Source organism: Mitosporidium daphniae, assembly GCF_000760515.2.
Source record: "Mitosporidium daphniae strain UGP3 chromosome Unknown contig-52, whole genome shotgun sequence".
Classification (NCBI taxonomy): domain Eukaryota; kingdom Fungi; phylum Microsporidia; genus Mitosporidium; species Mitosporidium daphniae.
In genome coordinates this window covers 1-20,580 of record NW_013546256.1, presented here as the reverse complement: position 1 = coordinate 20,580, position 20,580 = coordinate 1, and the positions used below count along the sequence as shown (strand labels likewise).

The 20,580-nt window shown below is 42.9% G+C and overlaps 14 protein-coding genes across 14 annotated transcripts; 5 read left to right on the top strand and 9 right to left on the bottom strand.

The window, feature by feature from the left end:
• Positions 1-1,233: 1,233 nt before the first annotated feature.
• DI09_52p140 (histone H4-like TAF Taf6) lies at positions 1,234-2,684 on the bottom strand (the record flags this gene model as incomplete). The annotated part of the gene is made up of 3 exons (XM_013381834.1): positions 1,234-1,743; positions 1,981-2,442; positions 2,496-2,684. The coding sequence occupies 3 exons, from the start codon at positions 2,682-2,684 to the stop codon at positions 1,234-1,236; spliced, it is 1,161 nt and encodes a 386-aa protein (XP_013237288.1).
• A 99-nt stretch (positions 2,685-2,783) lies between these two features.
• DI09_52p130 (superoxide dismutase) lies at positions 2,784-3,593 on the bottom strand (the record flags this gene model as incomplete). Its single annotated transcript, XM_013381833.1, has 3 exons — positions 2,784-3,004; positions 3,120-3,399; positions 3,462-3,593. The coding sequence occupies 3 exons, from the start codon at positions 3,591-3,593 to the stop codon at positions 2,784-2,786; spliced, it is 633 nt and encodes a 210-aa protein (XP_013237287.1).
• A 161-nt stretch (positions 3,594-3,754) lies between these two features.
• On the top strand, positions 3,755-4,830 carry DI09_52p120 (uncharacterized protein; the record flags this gene model as incomplete). The annotated part of the gene is made up of 4 exons (XM_013381832.1): positions 3,755-4,057; positions 4,108-4,176; positions 4,221-4,396; positions 4,698-4,830. 4 exons carry the CDS (start codon positions 3,755-3,757, stop codon positions 4,828-4,830), a joined length of 681 nt encoding a protein of 226 aa, XP_013237286.1.
• Positions 4,831-5,304: 474 nt separating this feature from the next.
• DI09_52p110 (uncharacterized protein) lies at positions 5,305-6,122 on the bottom strand (the record flags this gene model as incomplete). The annotated part of the gene is made up of 3 exons (XM_013381831.1): positions 5,305-5,472; positions 5,555-5,917; positions 5,964-6,122. 3 exons carry the CDS (start codon positions 6,120-6,122, stop codon positions 5,305-5,307), a joined length of 690 nt encoding a protein of 229 aa, XP_013237285.1.
• Positions 6,123-6,220: 98 nt separating this feature from the next.
• DI09_52p100 (uncharacterized protein) lies at positions 6,221-6,550 on the bottom strand (the record flags this gene model as incomplete). The annotated part of the gene is made up of 1 exon (XM_013381830.1): positions 6,221-6,550. The coding sequence occupies one exon, from the start codon at positions 6,548-6,550 to the stop codon at positions 6,221-6,223; it is 330 nt and encodes a 109-aa protein (XP_013237284.1).
• A 14-nt stretch (positions 6,551-6,564) lies between these two features.
• DI09_52p90 (uncharacterized protein) lies at positions 6,565-7,804 on the bottom strand (the record flags this gene model as incomplete). Its single annotated transcript, XM_013381853.1, has 2 exons — positions 6,565-7,629; positions 7,688-7,804. The coding sequence occupies 2 exons, from the start codon at positions 7,802-7,804 to the stop codon at positions 6,565-6,567; spliced, it is 1,182 nt and encodes a 393-aa protein (XP_013237307.1).
• A 29-nt stretch (positions 7,805-7,833) lies between these two features.
• DI09_52p80 (uncharacterized protein) lies at positions 7,834-9,380 on the top strand (the record flags this gene model as incomplete). The annotated part of the gene is given in 4 exon segments (XM_013381852.1): positions 7,834-7,935; positions 7,954-8,242; positions 8,269-9,125; positions 9,156-9,380. The coding sequence occupies 4 exon segments, from the start codon at positions 7,834-7,836 to the stop codon at positions 9,378-9,380; spliced, it is 1,473 nt and encodes a 490-aa protein (XP_013237306.1).
• A 385-nt stretch (positions 9,381-9,765) lies between these two features.
• On the top strand, positions 9,766-11,241 carry DI09_52p70 (uncharacterized protein; the record flags this gene model as incomplete). Its single annotated transcript, XM_013381851.1, has 1 exon — positions 9,766-11,241. One exon carries the CDS (start codon positions 9,766-9,768, stop codon positions 11,239-11,241), a length of 1,476 nt encoding a protein of 491 aa, XP_013237305.1.
• A 280-nt stretch (positions 11,242-11,521) lies between these two features.
• On the top strand, positions 11,522-12,479 carry DI09_52p60 (uncharacterized protein; the record flags this gene model as incomplete). The annotated part of the gene is made up of 5 exons (XM_013381850.1): positions 11,522-11,746; positions 11,782-11,924; positions 11,952-12,255; positions 12,286-12,363; positions 12,396-12,479. 5 exons carry the CDS (start codon positions 11,522-11,524, stop codon positions 12,477-12,479), a joined length of 834 nt encoding a protein of 277 aa, XP_013237304.1.
• Positions 12,480-12,530: 51 nt separating this feature from the next.
• Positions 12,531-13,754, bottom strand: DI09_52p50 (uncharacterized protein; the record flags this gene model as incomplete). The annotated part of the gene is made up of 1 exon (XM_013381849.1): positions 12,531-13,754. One exon carries the CDS (start codon positions 13,752-13,754, stop codon positions 12,531-12,533), a length of 1,224 nt encoding a protein of 407 aa, XP_013237303.1.
• Positions 13,755-13,971: 217 nt separating this feature from the next.
• Positions 13,972-15,219, bottom strand: DI09_52p40 (uncharacterized protein; the record flags this gene model as incomplete). The annotated part of the gene is made up of 1 exon (XM_013381848.1): positions 13,972-15,219. The coding sequence occupies one exon, from the start codon at positions 15,217-15,219 to the stop codon at positions 13,972-13,974; it is 1,248 nt and encodes a 415-aa protein (XP_013237302.1).
• Positions 15,220-15,545: 326 nt separating this feature from the next.
• On the bottom strand, positions 15,546-17,801 carry DI09_52p30 (uncharacterized protein; the record flags this gene model as incomplete). Its single annotated transcript, XM_013381847.1, has 2 exons — positions 15,546-16,826; positions 16,872-17,801. The coding sequence occupies 2 exons, from the start codon at positions 17,799-17,801 to the stop codon at positions 15,546-15,548; spliced, it is 2,211 nt and encodes a 736-aa protein (XP_013237301.1).
• Positions 17,802-18,111: 310 nt separating this feature from the next.
• Positions 18,112-19,080, bottom strand: DI09_52p20 (uncharacterized protein; the record flags this gene model as incomplete). The annotated part of the gene is made up of 1 exon (XM_013381846.1): positions 18,112-19,080. One exon carries the CDS (start codon positions 19,078-19,080, stop codon positions 18,112-18,114), a length of 969 nt encoding a protein of 322 aa, XP_013237300.1.
• Positions 19,081-19,191: 111 nt separating this feature from the next.
• On the top strand, positions 19,192-20,550 carry DI09_52p10 (uncharacterized protein; the record flags this gene model as incomplete). The annotated part of the gene is made up of 1 exon (XM_013381845.1): positions 19,192-20,550. The coding sequence occupies one exon, from the start codon at positions 19,192-19,194 to the stop codon at positions 20,548-20,550; it is 1,359 nt and encodes a 452-aa protein (XP_013237299.1).
• Between the last annotated feature and the right edge of the window lie 30 nt (positions 20,551-20,580).

Here is a 20,580-nt window from a genome sequence, read left to right as displayed (position 1 = left end):
AATTAAATTTGAATTTTAAATGCCCAATTATGCAAGAAAATCGGTTGAGACTGACTAACGACCGTGTGTGCAATCAAATTAGCAGCGCTTAAATTTTAACGCGTTCATTCCCAAAACGCTGTGAGTGATTAATCAATGTGTTTCCCTTTCAATTTTGTAAATTTTATCCATGAGTCAGCCCAACATCAAGCGAGACCTGAAGATGCTAGAAGAAACCAGGAGTATTACCGTGTGCGACTATGTTTCTTCCGCAGAGCTTTTTAAGATTTTTTCGAGACTGGGAAAAAACTTGAAATCAAAGGACGTTTGCAATTTGCTCTGCAGCAAAATTTTTGAAATCCTAATATGGGGGAGGGGATCTTTACCGAAAATGCAGTATGCAAACCCGTGTGACGACGAACCCATATATTTGGAACACTGGGATCAAGTTTCGCTTCTTTACTCTATTTTGCAGCGGATTATCAAAATCGGCTCTTTCGATATTTTTACTTCAGACAACATATCAAAGGTCAGAAATAACGCGCTTATTGTAGTTCATTTCGTTACTGCAAAGCCAAGATCCCAGGGAGAGGGAGATGATTAAGCACTCTCTGCTTTTGATAGTTGCAAGCAACCAGGAGGGCCTGATAAAAGAAATAATGCTTTCCTCGAAGGAATACATTTCTACATTTGTGCGGTGCGAAGAAATTGTTGAGAGAATAATTTCCATGCAGACGGAAATGAGATCGATCGCCAATGCTTCGTGGTCTCATAGAGGGATTAACGAAATCCTTGATGTTTTTTGCAATATTTTCAAGCTAAATGACAAGTTGTTTTGGGTGTATTACGATCCGAAAATTTTGAAAATGCTCATGAAGGTGGATAGAACCTTGCCTATTTATGGGTGCTCGCTTTGCATGCTCTTTCAAACCATATACCATGAAAGAGGGCTAGATGGGGAGATGATTTGCCTAGCTGGCCAGCGCCATTCGTTCTACAAAAAGCTTTTCATACTTCAGATTCTTGAAGGGAATGTCAAAAGAAATTTCCCGATCTCTTCGCTCTTGGTCTTTCTATTGGATTCACTGTCTTCGGAGCACTACTTGGTAATCGAATGCACGTCGCTTTTCATTTCCAGAGAATGCGTTCTTTTCCACCTGGAAGGCGAAAATGAAACTTTTCTCATAAAAACGCTGATTGCAAAGCTTTTAGCTCTTGAAAAGCAAACACATATACCTTTGCGTCTAAAATCCTTTATTTTGGATGCGGTTGAGCGATTGATTCACAGACTGATGGAAGAAATGGGAGCAGCTTCTCTCCAAAACACTCCCACAGCGCCTCAGCGTGAGGTTTTCCCTGTTGGTCCGGATTTTTCTTGAGCCATTTTCCGATGGCGGCGAGCAGGGCATGCTCCAATTTTTCTTTTTCTATGCCGCCTGCCATTTCTGATGGGGACGAGCCCTCCTCCAATATTTCTTTGATATTGGGGATGATGAAAGCCTCAATGGTATCTGGGCCCAGAAGAGAAAAGGCCATGATGGCCCCGTATTTTGAGGGGAATCCTTTTGTAGGATCACAGATGGCCTTGAGGAGCGTTTTCAGGACTCGAGGCTGTAATTGGGCGTAGGCATCTCCGTATTTCTGGCAAATCAGAATGAGGAGAGATGCGGCAGCATCTCTTAGCGACCAATGGTCCTCTAGGGATCCCTCTGAAAGGCGCTGGCCCACCACGAGCGTAAGCACAGTTGGCATTACTTGATGCAGCTAAAGATTAATCATCAGCATTGCCTACATAGGGTTCGATAAAAAAATTGATGTTGGCAAAGATCGCCTCCATTGCGCGAAGCAGGAGTCCAAGAGTCTCCAGATGCCGCAAGTTTTTTATCACCTGAAAGTCAATAAATGGAAAAAAGGAATGTGGAAAGGTCGGATGATAGAGGGGAAACGATAAAATCGGAAAGGCACTGCACATCAATTGAGGAACAACAAACAAACACAAACCATTTCGGCAATGAATTGCACAAAGTAGGGCAGCAGCTGCTGGATGCCTGCGTCTGTACGCAAGGAATTGAGCGCGGTTATCACGGTGGAGGAATCTTTTGAAAGAAGGCAGCTTGTGATTGTCTCAAAATAAAGTTGATGTTCTTTTGAGAGGTGATGCTTGACCTGTGGCTGTGGTTTCGATTGCAGCTGTGCCGAGGACGGAGGCGTCGAAGCAGTTGGGGAGCCGTGTTCCATGGACGACGCTGTTGAAAGAGGAAGAAGTGGATTTTCTGGAATTTGGGGCTGGACTCCTTCAATAGCGAGCCAATGGCAGGAGAGCTTCATTGAGCAGGGAAGCTTTGGAAGCGCGGCCGTCAGAAGGGTATCAAAATCAATCTCTTTATCTTTGAGGTAAAAGATATCAGACTGCGGCACATGCTTAAACGCGGGAATTTCAGAAGGGTCGTAGCCATAAATTTGCTGCATAAAAGTTACAATCGAGAAAATACCTCTTCGTTTCTCAGGGCAAGTACCATGTTGATGTCCTCCGTGGTAAGGCGGATTCTTCGGGAGTGGCGCATGTGCTTTGCAGACTCCTGGATAAGCTCTCGTAGGCGATACTCTGTATCGTGTGCTATCAGTTGAAGGACCTCGTTGGACAGATTGGCAAGGCCCAGAGACTCTGCATAGATGCGCACACTCTCCGCATGGAAGAGACTCATGGAATTAAATTTAATTTTTACGGCACTCCAACTCCATTTTACGGCGCTCCAAATCCAGTTTACGGCATTCCAAATCCATTTATTGTCGCGGGAATCATTCTATATAGCGCTAGTGGGCTTGAGTATGGGGACAGGCTTGCCATGGCTGGCAAACGTGTTATACCCCTCAACAACCTCATCCCAATTGACGACATTCCACCATTGCTGGATGTATTCATTTCTCTTGCTTTGGTATTTGAGATAGTATGCATGTTCCCAGACGTCCAAACCAAGAATCGGAATCATCTCCGTTTCCACAACGCCCTTCATTAACGGGTTATCTGCAACACGTGAGCTTATTATATTGTCACAAAATAGAACAGCAAGAGATGGGCATGCATGTGATACAAAATCATATCAGAGCCGTGAGCTGACAGCGTAACCAGCAAGACTTACCTTGGTTGGGTGTCGACGAGATTGCTAGAGTGCCATCGGGGCGCACACCAAGCCAGGCCCATCCAGAGCCAAAACGTGTGAGAGCAGCATTTGTAAAGTCGGTTTTCATTGCATCCAGAGATCCGAACTCGGAGTCAATTGCCTCCTTCAACTTGCCAAATGGCGCCGTATTTGACGCTCCAATTGGGGCCATCCATCTCCAGAACAGAGAATGGTTGTAATGGCCGCCGCCATTATTGCGAATAACCGCAGGCTGCTGTTTGATTGACTGGAAGATGGACTGCACATCGATATTGGCTATCTTTTCTTTCTAAAAAGACCGATAGCAAGCATATGGGTTACCTCGAGGGCATCGTTAAGTTTGGAGACATATGCTTGATGATGCGCCGTGTGGTGCACAAACATGGTCTTATTGTCGATGTAGGGCTCCAGCGCATCATATTGATAGGGGAGTTGAGGCAGGGAGTGTGACATGCTAATTGCGGCAGAAGTTAAAACTTCAACCCGCAAACTTTAGTTTAAATTACAACCGCAACTTGCTATTTTTAATTTAATTTCAATGCCTGAGGAAGAGAGCACTTCGACCACGTCATCATCGTATCGCCATCGTGGTCCTTTGAAGTGCTACAACTGCCATGGGTTTGGGCATAAGGTTGTCGATTGTGTATCCCCACCACAAGTCAAGTCATGCTACTCGTGCGGCCAGCAAGGCCATATCTCGAGGGACTGCCCAACACCAAACTCCAACATTTGCTATCAATGCCAACAGCCTGGTCATATTTCACGCGAATGTCCAAACGCTGAAAAAGGCGCTTCAGGGCCTTCCTCCTCGATCACGTGCTACAGATGCTCTACAAAAGGACATTTTGCCCGAGACTGTTCTCTTGATAAGGCCAGTTCTCTCTGCTATAAATGCCAGCAGCCAGGCCATATTTCTCGTGATTGTCCAGTTTCATAACGCGGGAAATAAAGAATTTTAACCCTAAAGTGTCTTAATGAATTTGAGGAGCGGAAGAGCAATGTGTTTGTGTTTACTGGAAATTATTGGACACCGTCCGTATGTACATAGCAGCTCTACACTATCGGGGGTTCTGAATTGAGTGGAAAACTCATCCCATACCCAACACTAGTGTAAATAAGCAAACGCGTACGTGGAAGCTATTGGAAATCCCCATTTTAAGGGATGGTCACCGAAAACCTGAAAATTATATCAAAAAGCAGGGATGGCATACCTGGGCCCAATTCCTTTCAGGACTCAATGAGAAGATCTCACACGGGTACGGAGGTGGAAGCTCGTTGATATTCTTACCAAATATACAGGGAAGCGAGCCAGATTGCATTGCTTCGACCGTTGTCCGATTTATGGTAATCAAATAAATATGCAGAAATAAAAGAGTCGCAAGCAAAAGAGAAAGAATTCCAAAAATTCCGCCAACAACAACGCGAATGATGATGATGGCGGAAACGGTCCCTTTGCTCAACTGTACTCCTGAAATAATCAAGAGGGAAAGTGATACTAGCAATAGCAAGGCAAAGCTGTATGCAACGAAGAGAAAAAAATATTTCTGATTATAAAAGCCAATGCAATTCATCACCCATGGACAATGGTGATCCATTTTCAGGCGGCATTTGCCGCATTTCCGACAATGCCTGCACCGAAGGACCTTTGGAAACGAGCAAATCTCGCAATATCCGTGGAAGGGAAACTTAAATGAATCGAGTTGTAAATTTTCGGTGTTCTCCCCAGCCACCATAGATAAGTATGTAGTTGGGGGATACCCGGGATCTGTCCGTGCGGTTTGAATATACGACCAAAGCGAGAGCGCAAACAGAGGGATCCCCACGCAAAGAAGCACTATGCCAAGAGCCACATTATTCCGATTGATAATCAAACTGATTACTAAAATAAAGATCAGCCCCCATTTACATACAGCAAAAGTCTACCAAAAAAATATAAACAACAGCACCACTGACCAATATGGTCAGCAGAAGCGAAGCAATATTTTCCAGATGCTTTCTCATTTTAAAATACAAGGTAAATCTGCGGCTGTTTGTAAACATTGTATTTCAAAAATTGATAAAGCAACGCTACGTTGCCTACGGCCATCCCACCCACCGCGCCACATCGACCTTTACACGAGCACAATGAGAGGAAGCCCGGCATGGAAGGGATAAGTTGGAAAGTTTAATTGATTTTAGCGTTTGGGGGATGCGTGGCAGCGGCGAATGCATCATAAAGATTGAAGGGCTTGAATAGGGAATGGGCCCCATTGCATGTCCCCGCCTCTGATGGCAAAATGGATATGTTTTTCTCCTCTTCCAAATAATATCGCTCAAGAGCATCTCTGGCCGCCTATCATCATGAGAATATTACCGATCATACCCGAGTCTCTGCAAGTGTAATCGAGCTACCGAAGGCTAAAAATAAGACCTACAACAGTACCTTCTCCTAATTTGACGGGTCCGCAATAGACACCAACAATGTAAAGAGGCTCGTTGCTCTGCCTTCCAGTTTCTCCTTCCAATCTTTTAAGGTGAGCACAACACAAACGCTTACCTATATACAGGCTTGTCGTAGCCCAATCTTCGGGCCAAAATAAATAGCGAATATCTAAATGGTAAAAGATGGGGCCATTGAACCTGAAATCCCTCAAGGGATACAGTCTACTTTTGATGATTGTGGGTGTGCTTGCAGGGGCCGATGCTTCATTCGGAGATGGAATAACCGAATAAGAGGAGGTGCCATCGATCGCGGCAAGAAAGTTAAATCTCAAAAAGGGAAGAATCGAGTTAAACGACTAAAAATACGGAATAAAGGGGCCAATGTGAAACCTTTGTGCTGACGATAAGTGCACCCAAAAGAGCAAGAAGAGACTTTCTGGACGCATCTGCTACAAAGGCATCGTCAGGCTCGCCAGATGCACTCGATGGATCCAAACAAACAATCGCCCGATGGAGCGAGAATTTCATGATTATGGCATCCAAAATAGGCGAATCTGTCATGATAGAAATGGCGTTGATGGTGTCTGGAACGCTCAATTTGGGAAAGGTAATGTTTAATGCCTCCGTGATGAAATACTTGACGCTACTTGCACCTAAAGTTAGGGACTTGCAATACCGATGAAGAGAAGGCCATTAAAGCGATCCGCGGCCTCTGATGCCGACGCCCTTCCAGGAATAAAGGCAATGTGGTCCAGTGCAGACCTTGCAAGAAAGTGATCAATAGAATCATAAATGCCCATGCGATGCAGCAGGGCAAACTGGGCCGGCTCCAAAACTTGCTTGAATTCGGCGGCTTTTTGAATTTTTCTGTCGCCATTTTGATCATCCATTTTGAGGATCGAAAAGAACTTGCATTTCAGTTTGTGCTGCACGGTAAGCCTTAATTTTGGCTTGACGTGGCACAGCGAAACCAGGGTACGACAATTCATGGTTTTAAATTTTTTTACAATTCATTGCAAATGATTTGGGGGTTTTCAAGCAGCACTTTAAATTTGCGAGATGCTTTGGCAAGCGTAACGCCGTCTACAATTCTGTGATCGGCGCTCCAACAAGCCCTTCCCATCATCTTTCCGGTCGATTGTTGCTTCACTGCTCGCGTGATCGCCACGATGTCAACTTGCGGATGCAGTATTCTGGGCATGGCGTTTGCCGGCATTTCGTAGCGCAAAGTTTCTTGATGGCTACCCTTTTCTGAAAAGGCCGCGCCAACATTGGATAGCGTGATGCATGCATTTTTGCTGTTGGTTTCATGGACATTGAGATGATTTCGCCTTGCCCTGGGGATGACGTCTTTGTGCAATTTTACGGAAAGCTTATCTAATGTCATGGTGTCGATTTCCGGAATGATAGGGACCACCAAGCCAAGTGGCGTGTCAATGGCAAGCCCTATGCTATTTCCTTCGTTTGATTTTTGGACATCTTCATCCACAATAATGTGGTTGAGCATCGGCGTTTCCTTTACGACCTTGCTTAATGCTTTGAGCATATAGGCAGAGACAGATATGCCCGTTTCGGCTTTGCACTTGAAGAGCAGTGTCATATCCACGAACTCCGAGTATGAAAAATGAGGAATCGAAAGCGATTTTTGCATTTGCTTAAACATGGCCCTTTGAATGGGCGTACGATGCACCTTTGGAGCAAGGTTTTGTGCCATTAGGTCGGCTTCCAAGATGCGCCCATCATTGCCGGTGCCTATGGTTTTTTCCAGGTCAATCTTTAGCGTTTCCGCAAGATTTCTGACTCTTGGCGTGGCAAGGATTTGCGATTTTTTTATCTTCCCCGGGTGAAGATCTTTTGTATGGCTATCGTGATCAATGTTCGTGTCTTCCAGGGACGTTTGCTCTTCATCGACATCGATTGAAAGCAAAGGCTGGCCTGTTTTGACAGTGTCCCCCTCAGAATTATACACCTTTAAAATGGTTCCGCTATATGGGGACGTTATTTCGGTGGTTGCCTTGTCGCTTTGCACTTGGGCAATGGTATCGAATTCACATATTTTATCTCCAACCTTAACGTGCCTGTTTGTGAAAAGGAAGTTCATATGCATACCAATTGCTTATTTGTACCTCTGCAATTCCCTCCCCAATGTCCGCAAGGAGGAAATCCTTGGCCGCATAATTTCGCATACATTTGCTTACGATCACATTTAATTTGATCGATCCGTTGATGGCGAAACGGAACATTTAAAAATTGCAGTAAATTTTAATTTTAAATGATGCAGTGTAGCATTTTTGAGCAGCAGAGGAGGGCTCTTGAGACGATAGATCTTACTGAATATCTGATTTCGGAGCTGCTGATGAGAAAGCAGAAAAAGGTATGTTATTTTTTTAAGCGTCAGATCCATGAACAACTGGCACAGGAGCACAGCATCAGGCGGCTTTTGGACAATTCCTTAATTTCGGCCGATTTTCTTATAAAGTCCTTTGGGCTGCAAGATTCCTCCGATTCTAACCCCTACATTATGGAAAGGGGTAAAGAGCTGTCTTTATTGGAAACCAATGTCGAAATGTCGGAGTTCTATTCTCGTCTGCGGACAATTAAGGAGGACCTTCGTTCGCATGCAGACGAGCCCGCAATGCCTCTTATGGATGAGTTGCTTGCCATTAAAGACATCGAGATTGGTATGCATTTTCGGTCTTATTTTTAGGAATCGAGGCAATGTTTTCTGGCGATGAGGGCTTTGGTCGATTTTTGGATCTAAATGCATCCCACTTGGAATTTGTTAATCTGAAAGATATCGGCAATGTCGATTATCTGACCTATTTGGATCGCATTTCTTCCTTTGAAAATATCCCAAAGGAGACAAAAAAATCCTCTGCCTATCTAAATTATTTGGAGGATTTGTCAACCTATTTACGAAGCTTTATTTTGAGGGCCAAGCCTCTGATGGATGTCGAATTTTTGCATTCAAAAATAAATGCCGAGTTTGTGAAGCTGGTCCAAAGTGGGGCTCTTCAATTTACATCGGCATATTCATGCTCCGTATGTTCAAGATCTTTTGAGAAGGAAACCGTTTACATGGCCCATCTAAACTCACCAAAGCACATGAAAAAGGCTGCACATGCCTTATCTGCACATAAAACAGAAAAGCTTCCAAACCGCGATGAGATCACTTCAAAATTGGAATTTCATATCCATTATTACTTTGATAATGTGTTGGCATTAGAGCTGTCATCTACAAAAGGAAATATTGAACGGAAGCAGTCCAGCACGATTTCGGAGCTGGACTCGCGCCATCGCCATGGCATGACCAATGGCGATGACGACAATGTCGAGGAGCTAGATACAAATGCTCTTAAACACGACCTTGAAAAGTTTGAGGCACAACTAACCAAAGCCCAGGAAGAAAAACTATACAATCCACTTAAATTGCCGCTTGGTTGGGATGGAAAGCCAATTCCATACTGGCTGTACAAGCTACATGGATTGGGCGTGTCCTATTCTTGTGAAATATGTGGCAACTACATCTATATGGGCAGGCGCGTTTTTGACAAACATTTTCAAGTATGCTTTCACATCCACTATTTATCTTAGGAATGGCGCCATTCTTACGGAATGAAGTGTCTCGGAATTCCAAACACCAGGCATTTCCAGGACATCACTGCCATTGCAGATGCATATGCACTATGGGAGAAAATTAAAAAATCCTCAAAGGTAGAAACTTTCAAGTCCGATACGATGGAGGAGTTTGAGGACTTTGAAGGAAATGTCTATAACAGAAAAACCTTTGAAGATTTGCACCGGCAGGGCTTGTTATAATAAAGTTTATTTTTATGTCTTGTTTGATACACTAGTTTCCAAAGCTCAAATGCATAGCCTTCCGTGCAATCATACTTTTGGCATCATTATGCTAGCATGATCTACCTTGGAGGTGTGACCATATTATATATGGAGGAGGGAGGATAACAATCATCAAGCTAGGGTTAGAGTCAGGGTTAAATTAAGGATATTAAACATATTGGCCAATGGACTGTAAAGAAGAATATCTACTCGATGCTGATTGGCTGTAGTGACTAATTTAGCCAATGATAAGACGAAGCGTTACTCATAAATGATATATTAAATTAATTTTCTTTTGTCATCAATCAGCTATAAATAGTTTGGCTGTCGTTGAATAAACCTCTTTTTTACTACCATTTAAAGGATGTCTTCCAACTCTACTGAACCACTACCAATTAGCACAGAAATAGAAGATAAGCAATTCGCAAGCCAAACCAATCTCAATGGTGTCGTTTTGAGAGATCTTTCGGTCCCAAAAAAACGTGGACTTCTGCTTAGGATCATTCCCTTGGTGTACAAATGTGGCGGTACAGCACATTTGACTCAGGTGTACATTGATAAGCTGTGTAAAATTTTAGACCTTGAGGCAACGGTGAGCTTTCTCCCTGGTCGCATTCTTCTTACATGGCCTACCTCTGGAATAGGAGAGGAGGAGCTTTCCCTGCCACACGTTTCTTTGTTGAATGTAGCTTTTGCGCTTCAATGCAGGTGGGGATTTCAGCTCTCAACACTGCAAAATTTGGCTGATCTTATAGAAGATATGCATAAGAATGTCAACTCGATCCTAGTTGGCGATGTAATTGTCCGTCTTACAGCGATCGAGAAGGAGCCTCTTCCATATGGAAAATATGGTCTTTTACTTGGCTTCGGCTTTATGGCAGCCCCTATGGCTCCTGCTTTCTTTGGCGGGTCGCTTTTGGATGGCGCCGTTACCCTTCTTATCGGCTCAATTGCCGGTGTATTTGCGCTGCTCTCAGATAGCCTCCCAACCATGCTTCTCCCTTTCCACGAAGTTCTTTGCTCATTTGTCTGTGCATTATTGGCCATATTTTTTTCCGTGCTTTCACATGGAACCAGCCAGCCAATTTCTTTCTGGCCAGTGATCCTTGCTTCCAATATTTGGATTCTTCCCGGATTTTCACTTGTTATTGCCACGATTGATATTCTGTCCAAGGCTGGCCCAGCCCCCGGGTTTATCATGTTGTTTGGCTGCTGCTTCATTGCAATCATCATGGGCATCTCTTATTCAGTAGCCATTTGGGTTACCGGAGTCGACCCCAACCAGTACCTTAGGTTCGCGACAACCCCAGAGCTGAAAGTAGACCTCGGTACTAGCATCATTTTGGTTTGCCTTTTTGCTATCGCGTGTTGCCTTATTTATCAAACTCGGCGTTCGCAATGGATTCTTGCAATTGTCTCGACGGTCTTCTGCTTCTTGATGATATATTTATTTGAGGAGGTTCTTGCATTTCCAGACGAACTTGTCCACTTTGCTAGTGCTTTTTCTCTCGGTATCTTTATGAGGTCCACCTGCAAAGCTGTCAGGCAAATCCCCGAAGCCGCGATGTACTGTGCGATGCTGCCCCTTGTTCCTGGTTCCCGAATTGTCAGAGCAGCCTTTGCTCTCCTTGCAGGCCTGCACAAGGCCGACTGCTCTGGGGCAAATACCAACTTTTACAGAACTCTACTCGGCTCCATCATCATCGGCATCATAGTTTCATTTGGGCTTCTCATGTCGGAGATTGTCTTTGAGAAGATCATTATGCGGCTAATCAAATACCCTGAAACGCACCCTACGTCTGCCATAAAGCAGCAGCCACAAGATGAGGCCAAAGCATGATGCCTTGTTTTTTCTTGGTCTGAAAATTAAAGAGAAAAATATTTTACATTAACGCACGACATGTTAGTGACGACATGCACCATCAATAAAATAGCTCATTTTACATATGTGTTCAACCTGTCTGTGTTTTAGGTGTGCACATAACGTTAAGCGATCCATTTGATGCTAGCCGCCAGTTTGATGCTTTTTAATGCAGCGCTTACATGGGGCAAGTTGCTGATGATACATTTTCTTCGCAAAAGAGGATTAAACAGCAAGAAATTTGCGGATTTTAATTTGAATGGACCGCCTTTTGGTAAAGTTTGGTGGAATCATGAGCTCGATAATCGATGATATTCTCATTCCGCTTGTAATTTATTTTGTCAAACTGGGACCTGTTCCTAAACACATCTCGTTTATCATGGATGGCAATAGAAGATGGTCCAGACAAAAAAGAGGTTTTTTGGCTGGCGATGCCGACGGTGTAGGCATTGGCCACCTTAATGGATATAAAGCGTTGGAGAAAGTTTGTCTATTTATTTACGCATTTACTTATTCCAGATCCTCAAATGGTGCTTACTGCTTGATGTCGAATGCGTGACCCTTTATGCATTTAGCATTGAGAACTTTAAGCGATCCACGCAAGAAGTGTCGTTTTTGATGTCTCTTGCGATGGAAAAATGTAAACTATTGTCCATGCACAGGTAATGGGATATCCTTTTATTGTTTAGCTCGCTGGTTAAGGAAAAGTCTGTCTCCATCCGTGTAATTGGAGACATGTCCCTTGCCCAGGAAGACATGCGAAATCAGATAAACGAGACCATTTCGATGACAAAAGGCGGAAAGCGGATATTGAACATCGCATTTCTATATACAAGTACAAATGAGATTGAACGTGCTGTGTGTCAAAAGACCTCAGCAAAAGGATGTGATGGGAAAATAGATGGCTTTTTGGATACGGCTAAAGGCCCTCCCTTGGACTTATTGATCCGGACATCAGGGGAGCACAGGCTTTCTGATTTTATGATGTGGCAAGTATGTCGTTGATGGTCACTGAAATTGTAGATCACCTCTCAAAACACGCTTTTATTATTTGACGACACCCTGTGGCCAGATTTTTCGTTTTTGAATTTAATTTGGCAGGTACTTCAGTACCAATATTTCAAATTTAAAAGTACCGTTTCAGTAAAATAGCGTGGCAAACCAATAATAATCTAACAGCGTACAACATTTTTAAAAAACGGATATTTATTAAATAATTAAAAAATTGATGTGATGTCCATTGGCAGTATGGTTCAATCCCTGATCGATTAAAATATTGACACGAACTCTAACATGTATCTAAATGCTTCAATGACAGGGGAAAGGAAATCTATAAGCGAAATAAAACAGAATTGTGCTTTTTGTAGATAAACTTGGGTAATATTAGGCAAGAGAGGAGATCCACATGTAGTTGTGGCACGAATAGCGATTAGAAGCCGTTTGATACGTGTGCTCATATCTATAAAGAAGGGTTGTAAAGTACTTAAATACGGGTTCTTGACTAAAGTGTCAAAAAGATAGTCCATAAAGTTTTGTAAAGTGCATAAAACAGGCGAAATTATGTAAGAAGCCAAGGGAAGCCCAAAGGTATCCCTTAAGAGGCCAAAAAACGAAGTATAAGTTGTCAAAAGAAAAGGATAATTTATCAGGAAACCTTTCACAAAAAGCTCTTCTATAAATGTAATTATCTGGTAGAAATAAGACGAAAATATATTCGGCATCGGAAACTTAATGATATGGTTAACAGGGAAAGGCAACCGGTCTAAAATTACAGGAATCTCAGGAGAATAGTTCCATCCGTAAAAGTAGACATATTTAAGCGAAGGAAAAATAGACGTGTTGTTCAAAGATTTAGTCATCACAGCGTCAAGCATGTCACAGAAAGGCGCATTATTGAATCCAGGACGCAGTAGAGTGGAAACACCGAAAATACTTGTATAAAACCTACAGAAACACTCCATATGGATAAACACGAGGAAGAAATACCAGACTGTTGGCCAAAAACGGGTCAATACAAACACATAAAGCTGCTTAAGAAGATGCTTTAGGATGCGTAAGATGCTCACACGAGATAGCGTGCATGTAAAGATGGAATGTTTAATTGAGCATATGGTCTTATATGATGGCATAATGGATGGAATGCATGAAGTAAATAGGGAGAAGCCGTTGAAAAAATCAACCAAGGTTTTATGGATACAAAAGATGTTCTTTGTAAAAGCCAAAATGCCAATCACATTGCGATCTGCATCCTTTTTTTCAGATGAAACGTCTGTATTATCAACAGGGCGCTCCATCTGTAGCCCTTTATGTTTTTTGTTGGTGAGAATGTTGGCGACGCCAGGAATGTGTTGAGATTGGACCTTTCTTAGATCTAAGTCTGGATTTGATGTCCGATTTTGAGTTTTTAAGGCAGTATTGCTATCACAAAAGCAGCCATTGATACTAGCCACTGCCAACTCGAGAAACAGAAGTTGTTTTTGGAGCTTACTCATAAAAAATTTAAAGGCCAATCAAAAGCGTAGTTTAATCCTAATCGGTATCACACACAATTTTAATTAATGTCAAATTATTTAATATCATGCGCTGAGTTTGTTAACCCAAAGCTTTACAAACACATTGAGGTACTGCCAATTAATAAAACAAATTTATTAAATACAATGCGGCCCCAATTCAATCAACCAAACCAAGACAACCCAAACACCAATACAATCACAACAGCCCTGTTTCTTTGAGCGCCCTACTGAGAATTGCTTCCTTAATGGCGGCAAACACGGTTTCTATTTGCCGGGTATCTGTGGCACAGGTAAAATGCGTATATATTGGCAAGCCAGAATGGTTTAAAGCAAGAAACTTTGTCTGGATAAAGGTGGCTGCATGCTCAAAGTCATTTGGAGGCCCGTCATAATCTTCAAAGTAGCTTGAAAGAGGAGAAACTGCAAGCTTGTTCTTGAATAAATCAATCTTATTCAAAAATAAAATGATAATCGTGTTTTTGAACCACTGGGAGTTGACAATGCTCTCAAATAGCAAGAGGGAGTCTAAAAATCTGGATTGAGAGGGATCTTCTAGCAACACCTGGTCATATTCCGAAAGCGACACGCAAAACAGGATCGCTGTTACGGATTCAAAACAGTGGATCCACTTTTTCCTTTCCGAGATTTGGCCCCCAACATCGATCATACATACAGAGGGGGAGTAGTGGCCAGATCTGATTCTAAAGCGTGTTTCTGAAATGCCTGTTGTCTTGATTCGTGCGCGGAGCACATCTTGAATGGTGGGGATATATCCCGGCATCGCTATCCGTTCAACATTATCCAGAAAGTAAGGGGCTTGGCATAGGATATAGCTCGAATGCGCAAGCTTGTCAAAATGCTTTCGCAACCCAGTCGTCCGCCAAAGCAACTTTATTGCATCGGCCATCGGCCGATCAATGAGATCCCAGTTTCTTCCATTTGCTGCTGAGAGGACAGAGGCCGATGATGGAGGGGGAGTGCCTCCATTGCTACCTATTCCAATTCGGTCGCAAGCGGAGGTCTGCGCGCGCAGTATGAGGGCGACTGCATTTTGAAAAGCAATCTTTTCCTCCATCGAATATTTACGTCGATGAAAAAAAGGCGACACATCCAGCCGATCAAGGTCACAAATGTCAATAGACAAGCTGGAAAGAGAGGCCAAAAGCTGTTGGATGGATTCCAGAAGATTGCGATGAATATCCCTCCTAAAGGCCAGTAGCTCTGTCTTGTGATATCCGTTATTATGAATCACCTTCATTTGCTTCATAATTGTGGACTTTCCAGACTCGCCGGTTCCGAGAAGAAGAAGTTTTATTTCCATTTCAGATATGATCCGATCTGCCTGCAGCTTCCTGTCGATCTTAGCGGACAACATCTTGGCTTCTTTTGAGTTGTATTCAGCGATCGATTTCCAGGGTGGCGAGGCTGTTTTTTTTGGCATCATTATGGGCTTCTGCGTACACGCATGATGATGCATGTCACTCTCCCCTTTACGATTATGGCAAACCTTACCAAAAAAAATATTAAAGAGCTTCTCAAAACACATCAATCAAATGCAACTATTAGACGGCCCAATCGCTATGGCTGCTTTCGGTGTAAAACAGAACAGGGCTCCAAATCGAGACTAAAGCCTTTGGCGTTTTAAACTGATATTTATTTTTTGTAGCCAATAGAATTTAGACGTGCAAAAAGCAATATTCTAATTTGACTTAGCAGATGGCTATACAAGCCAATGAGACATGCCAGGCAATCTAAAATAAATTTCTTTAATTAATTGCTTTTATTGTCCAAAAAGCCTTTTTTACGCTCAAATAAATAATGGTAAAAGCGATGTCTAAAATGGGCAATCTCCGGAGGGATTGCCAGAACCAGACAAAGCAGTCTTCTGATTTCCGAATCTACCTCTGTGCCCTGATCTCCGTTCAGGCGGATGTGAAGATCCTTGGCTGTCTTCCTAACGTCTTGGATTGTAGGACATTTGATAAGAAAATCATCAGTTAACGCTTGAATGATTTCTTTCTTTACAGGGACGTTCATGGCTGATAGTAAATCTAAAATAATAAGCGAGTTTTCCTCGTTTGTCGGGAAAGGTCTTCCACATGTCCTCTTTTCAAAGTCTCTTATAAACTGGCTCCAAATAGGCAAGAGCGATTGTAATTCTTCAAGAATCTCCAGATCGGAAAGAAATCGCTTGTGGTATACTTTGATATTGCTGCTGTCTCCGTGCTTCCCTTTTTGCAAATCTTTTCGCTTGAGGCCATTATAGCCGTGCAGCCATTTCTTGCTAATCTCAAAAACCTCGTTCATCCTCAGAAGAAGGAGATGGGAGCAAAGAAGAACGGCCACCGAGTGAAAGTGCAGCGTTTCAATTGAAATCAGCTCTCTAAAGTCAGCATAGAAGCGAGACATGGGTGCATGGAGCCCCGTTCGGATCATGAATACTTTAGTAAAGCAGGAAAAAAGTAGATCCCAAAGCAACGGAGGCGGGCTTTCTGGTCCTCCATTAGTAGAAAGCCTCTGTACGCTCTTTGCAGGCAATCCCAGCGCAAGCAAAATGTCTTTCTCGGCTACATTGTGTCTAGTCCGCCTCGTTGGTCCGAATGAAGGACCATTGCCAGTTGGATGGTGGTGGTGATGATCGTTGCCGGTCAGGACTACACTTTGCCATTCCTCACTTCCATAGTAATTTAAAAGCTCAGCAGCATCAAAATCGCCAATAAAGTTCAGATGTTTCTGAAACTGTGTGATGTACAAATTTTTTCCGCCTCCACCTCCAAGCCATTGTGTTTTTAGCTCCGGGTCGACCGATCTTAAAAGATTCAAAAGCTTTATAAAGGGTAGTTTGATGCCCACCATGGAGCGTGGAACGGCTTGATATAGCAGAGCTCGTATAAGCGATTGTCGATGAATGGGACTGTCACAAAGCAACTCTAGGGTTCGACTAGCATCAAGAAGATGGATCAGGGAAATTGGCGATTCGCCAAGCATAAGATCATGGTACCGATGTGTATTGGATACCCCTAATTGGTGATTATCAAATTTATGAGGCTCCTCCGTTTAGGAGGACTGGATTTCTGTTGCAAAAACTCTAAATACCTTCACAGCGCCAATACGAACATAGGGAGCAACGCTTCGCAGGTTTTCAAGCGGAGCGCTGGCAATGGTATCCGGCAACAGATGCTGTCCAAGCTCGAGTAGGAAGTCTTTCATTCCCTTCACGTCCTCTACATGTAAAAGAGCGTTGATTGTAAGCCGGGTCAGCCGTGAACAGAATCTCTCATCAGGAGGAATCCGAATAGGAGCACTGGGTTTCTTGTAGAGCAAATAGTAGTCGCCTAAAAGAGCAAGACCATACCAGTTATGAAAATACTCGCCCGCAAGCTCGATGATACGTCGAAACTTTCCGCTGCTTTGCAACTGCGAAAGATTCTGAAGAGCCACTGTTTTCGAAAGGACTGTGGACGACTCGCGAAGAGCTTTTTCGCTTTCAATTAATAACCTACTCAAACCCTCCGCATGGGAAGAATGTGGCGGGGTAACTAAAAGGGCTTGCTTCAAGACAACTTCCATCACTTGTGGAGTCAACAAGATGGATGGAATGAATTCCATGGCAGGAATCAATATTGAGGTCACAGCCTGGGCATTATAGGTTGCTCTTTTTAGGAGAAAAGATAAAATCGTATTGTCTATTTCGGCTAGTGAGATCGTGGCGAGAAAATTCCTCACTCGGGCAATGTGATTTTTCATAAAAGAGCTGCAAACTCCAGCTGAAATGTAATGTGTCCGAATATTTTCGGCTAGCTTTTCGGAACCTTTACACAAAAAGGGCAAATAAACGCTTCCCAAAACAGATTGTTTATCATTCAAAACGAGCACGCGAAGAATCTTCAATTTTTCTTCAATCGAGACCTCGCTAAATGGCCTCATCCTATCGTAAATATCCAAGGCGAAGCACGCAACTGCTGAAATTGATATGAAGCAGGACAAAGAATCGATGACCTTGCTACATGTCCCTATGGAGTTCATCTTTGATGCGTCTGAATAAAGTTGTAAGATGTTAAATAAGCGGACATAATTCGATTCATGCGTCTTTTGTAAATTGAGGGACTGGAATGCCGTATATGACGGATTTAAACTATTTTTTCTAGCTGATGAATAGATCCTCCGGGAAGCCCCGCCAGACACAGCTGAAATGGCCGTAAAAAGAGTCCAAGACTGGAGTAACGTGTGGTGGACTCCTATTAAATTCATTAAACAATTAATTTTTTATTGAAACGTTAAATATTGAAAAGCTGGTGCGCATGTATGGCACACACAGGCATCCTCAAAATGGTGGCTAGGCAGCAGGATTCCTTGAAATGAAGTTTACATTAATTATTAAAGCTATAGTTCCAGCTGCCACAAAAAGCACGGAATATATGCAGCTGAAAACAATGGCTTTTAGCAATCCAAAGATGGAGATGAGAGAAGAAGACGTCTCTCCGTATTGTATAAGCGAATTAGCATATGCAGTAGTACCAATGAAAAAGAGAAGAGGAACGATAATCAAAAAGGGAACAGTGGCAATATTTCCAGCTATCCTGGCAGTTAATGAATCTCCAACACCATTGCTTATGTCTGAGATCAGGCTCACGATGGCGGAAGGTCTATAGAGGCCGAGTTGCTTGGATATAAAGTAAGCGCTTGCTGAGATTCCGATGCCACTCATAATCGAAATTACAAGGTAGGATGAAAGGCGTGACAGTCCAAAGTTCCACCACAAGGCAAAGTAAAGAATTCCAATAGTACCAAGAGTCAACGACACCTGTGGCACCATCAAGGCCCCAGAGAGTTGTCTAAAAACCGCGGATGAAATAAAAGGGATGATACCCAAGATACCATGACTGCGCAACATTCTAGCATGTCTTAGCGCTCTTACCTTGTGAATTTTGTACGCAAAAAAGGATATAATAGCTACTGCTGTAATAGAACTACCTATAACGATCACATTCCTCACAAGGGGTTTTCTATCATCTGGTATCAGCGCTGGAAGGGGAAGCGAGTCTCTAATCGTATTTGAGACATTAAAAAAAGAAGATGTTCCGTTAGCCGCAAGTCCTACCACGTAAGATGTAGCATTTGACAGCGAAGATAGCGGTTTCATTTCTTGTAAGTCTCCGGTCTGAACAGCTGACTTTGTAGTCGTTGAGGCCAATGTTGAAGGGGATGAATCGATCGGGACATAAATATATAGGATAACCGCAATCACAGCAAAAGCAGCAAGCGAAATTACAGAAGCAAAGATGCGTTTAGATTTAGGTGTCATTTCAGTTAACAAACTTGAGAAAGCTAAAATTTAGACCATTTAATGAAGTATATTTACTAATAGGTGCGAATATTTTACATTGATTTTGATTGGACTAGGAGTCATTTTATGATGTTTCCTGAACCGATAATCCAATGGTATCGAACGGTGTACCCTGAATGTTCTGATCCTATTGCTTTGCTTATTAATGCCGTTTTATTTCGGCCACCTGCTCTTACGACAATCAGAGTAGATCTGAGCAAATACGTCTCGCTCAACTCAGCATTGGATGAAGTGCGTTCTGAGTTAAAATCCTTACATCAAAGCCTTGTCGATATGACAGATATTGGGGTTTCAGGCTTTATTTCCAAATTTGATGCATGGATTGATGCAGAGAAATTTCCAGAAGTGATTTTTATCTGCACCCGAACACCAGCTGCAGAGGTTCAATGTGATCTCCCAAATGTGATTGTCGATAAGCATACAGGTCAGGCTGTATGTAGGGGAGCTAATGTTTATGCCCCCGGAATTATTACGGCCGATAGTTTTTGCCGCTATAATTCACAAAGGAACCTGGTAAATGTGTTTGTAGAGAAAACATCTCATTTTTTAGTTGGAGAGCGGGTTCGTTCGCTGGAAAACTTGGTTTTCCTTGGCCTCGGTATCCCAGCTACTCCATCAAGAGAGGCTATTATGAAGCTAAAATTGGAAAAGACAAGAAATGGCGTTCCGGCTGTCCAAATGCTGACAGCTTTATTTCCCATAACATCTCGGTCTTCTCACTTTTATCTTCAGAATCTTCCTTCCATAGTTACCTCAAGAGTCCTCTTTAATGCATGCAAGCGACGGGATGGAAGGGTTTTAGATGCTTGTTCTGGCTACGGGGGTAAAACCAAACACCTATCTGAGTTATTCCCGAAAGCTCAAATAGTAGCTGTTGAGCATTCCCGTCCAAAAGTAGAGGCGTGCGAAAATCTACTTCAATCCTCAAATTGCACGAACATCACGGTTATCAAGGGAGATGTGGTCAAGTTATCTCAGGATCCGTTTGATGCAATTCTATTAGACCCTCCGTGTTCTGGAATTGGGCAGCGACCTATTTTTTCCTCCGAATCAATTGAAAATTCGTCTGCCCCATGGAGAGGCGAAAACTTTTCCTCATATCAGAAGCGTCTTTTGAAAAGTGTCTGTGACATGTTAATCGTTGGATCTCCACTTGTTTATTCTACATGCACGCTTTCTCCCGCTGAAAATGAAGAGGTCGTGTCCTGGGCACTTTCCAATCTACCGCTTTGTCTGGAAGAAATTTGCGTTCCACTTCAAGTAAGAAGAGGTATTCCAGAGCCTTACACTTCACTCTCTTTTGAGTATGCACAAAAGTGTGTTAGATTTGTCCCTGAAATTGATTATGACCCTAGTGAAAAGCACATGCTAATGATGGATTCTATTGCCTTCTTCATTGCATGTTTTATCAAAAGGGAGCCGTTGTAATCATTAAGAATCTGCATCTGTATGTGTATG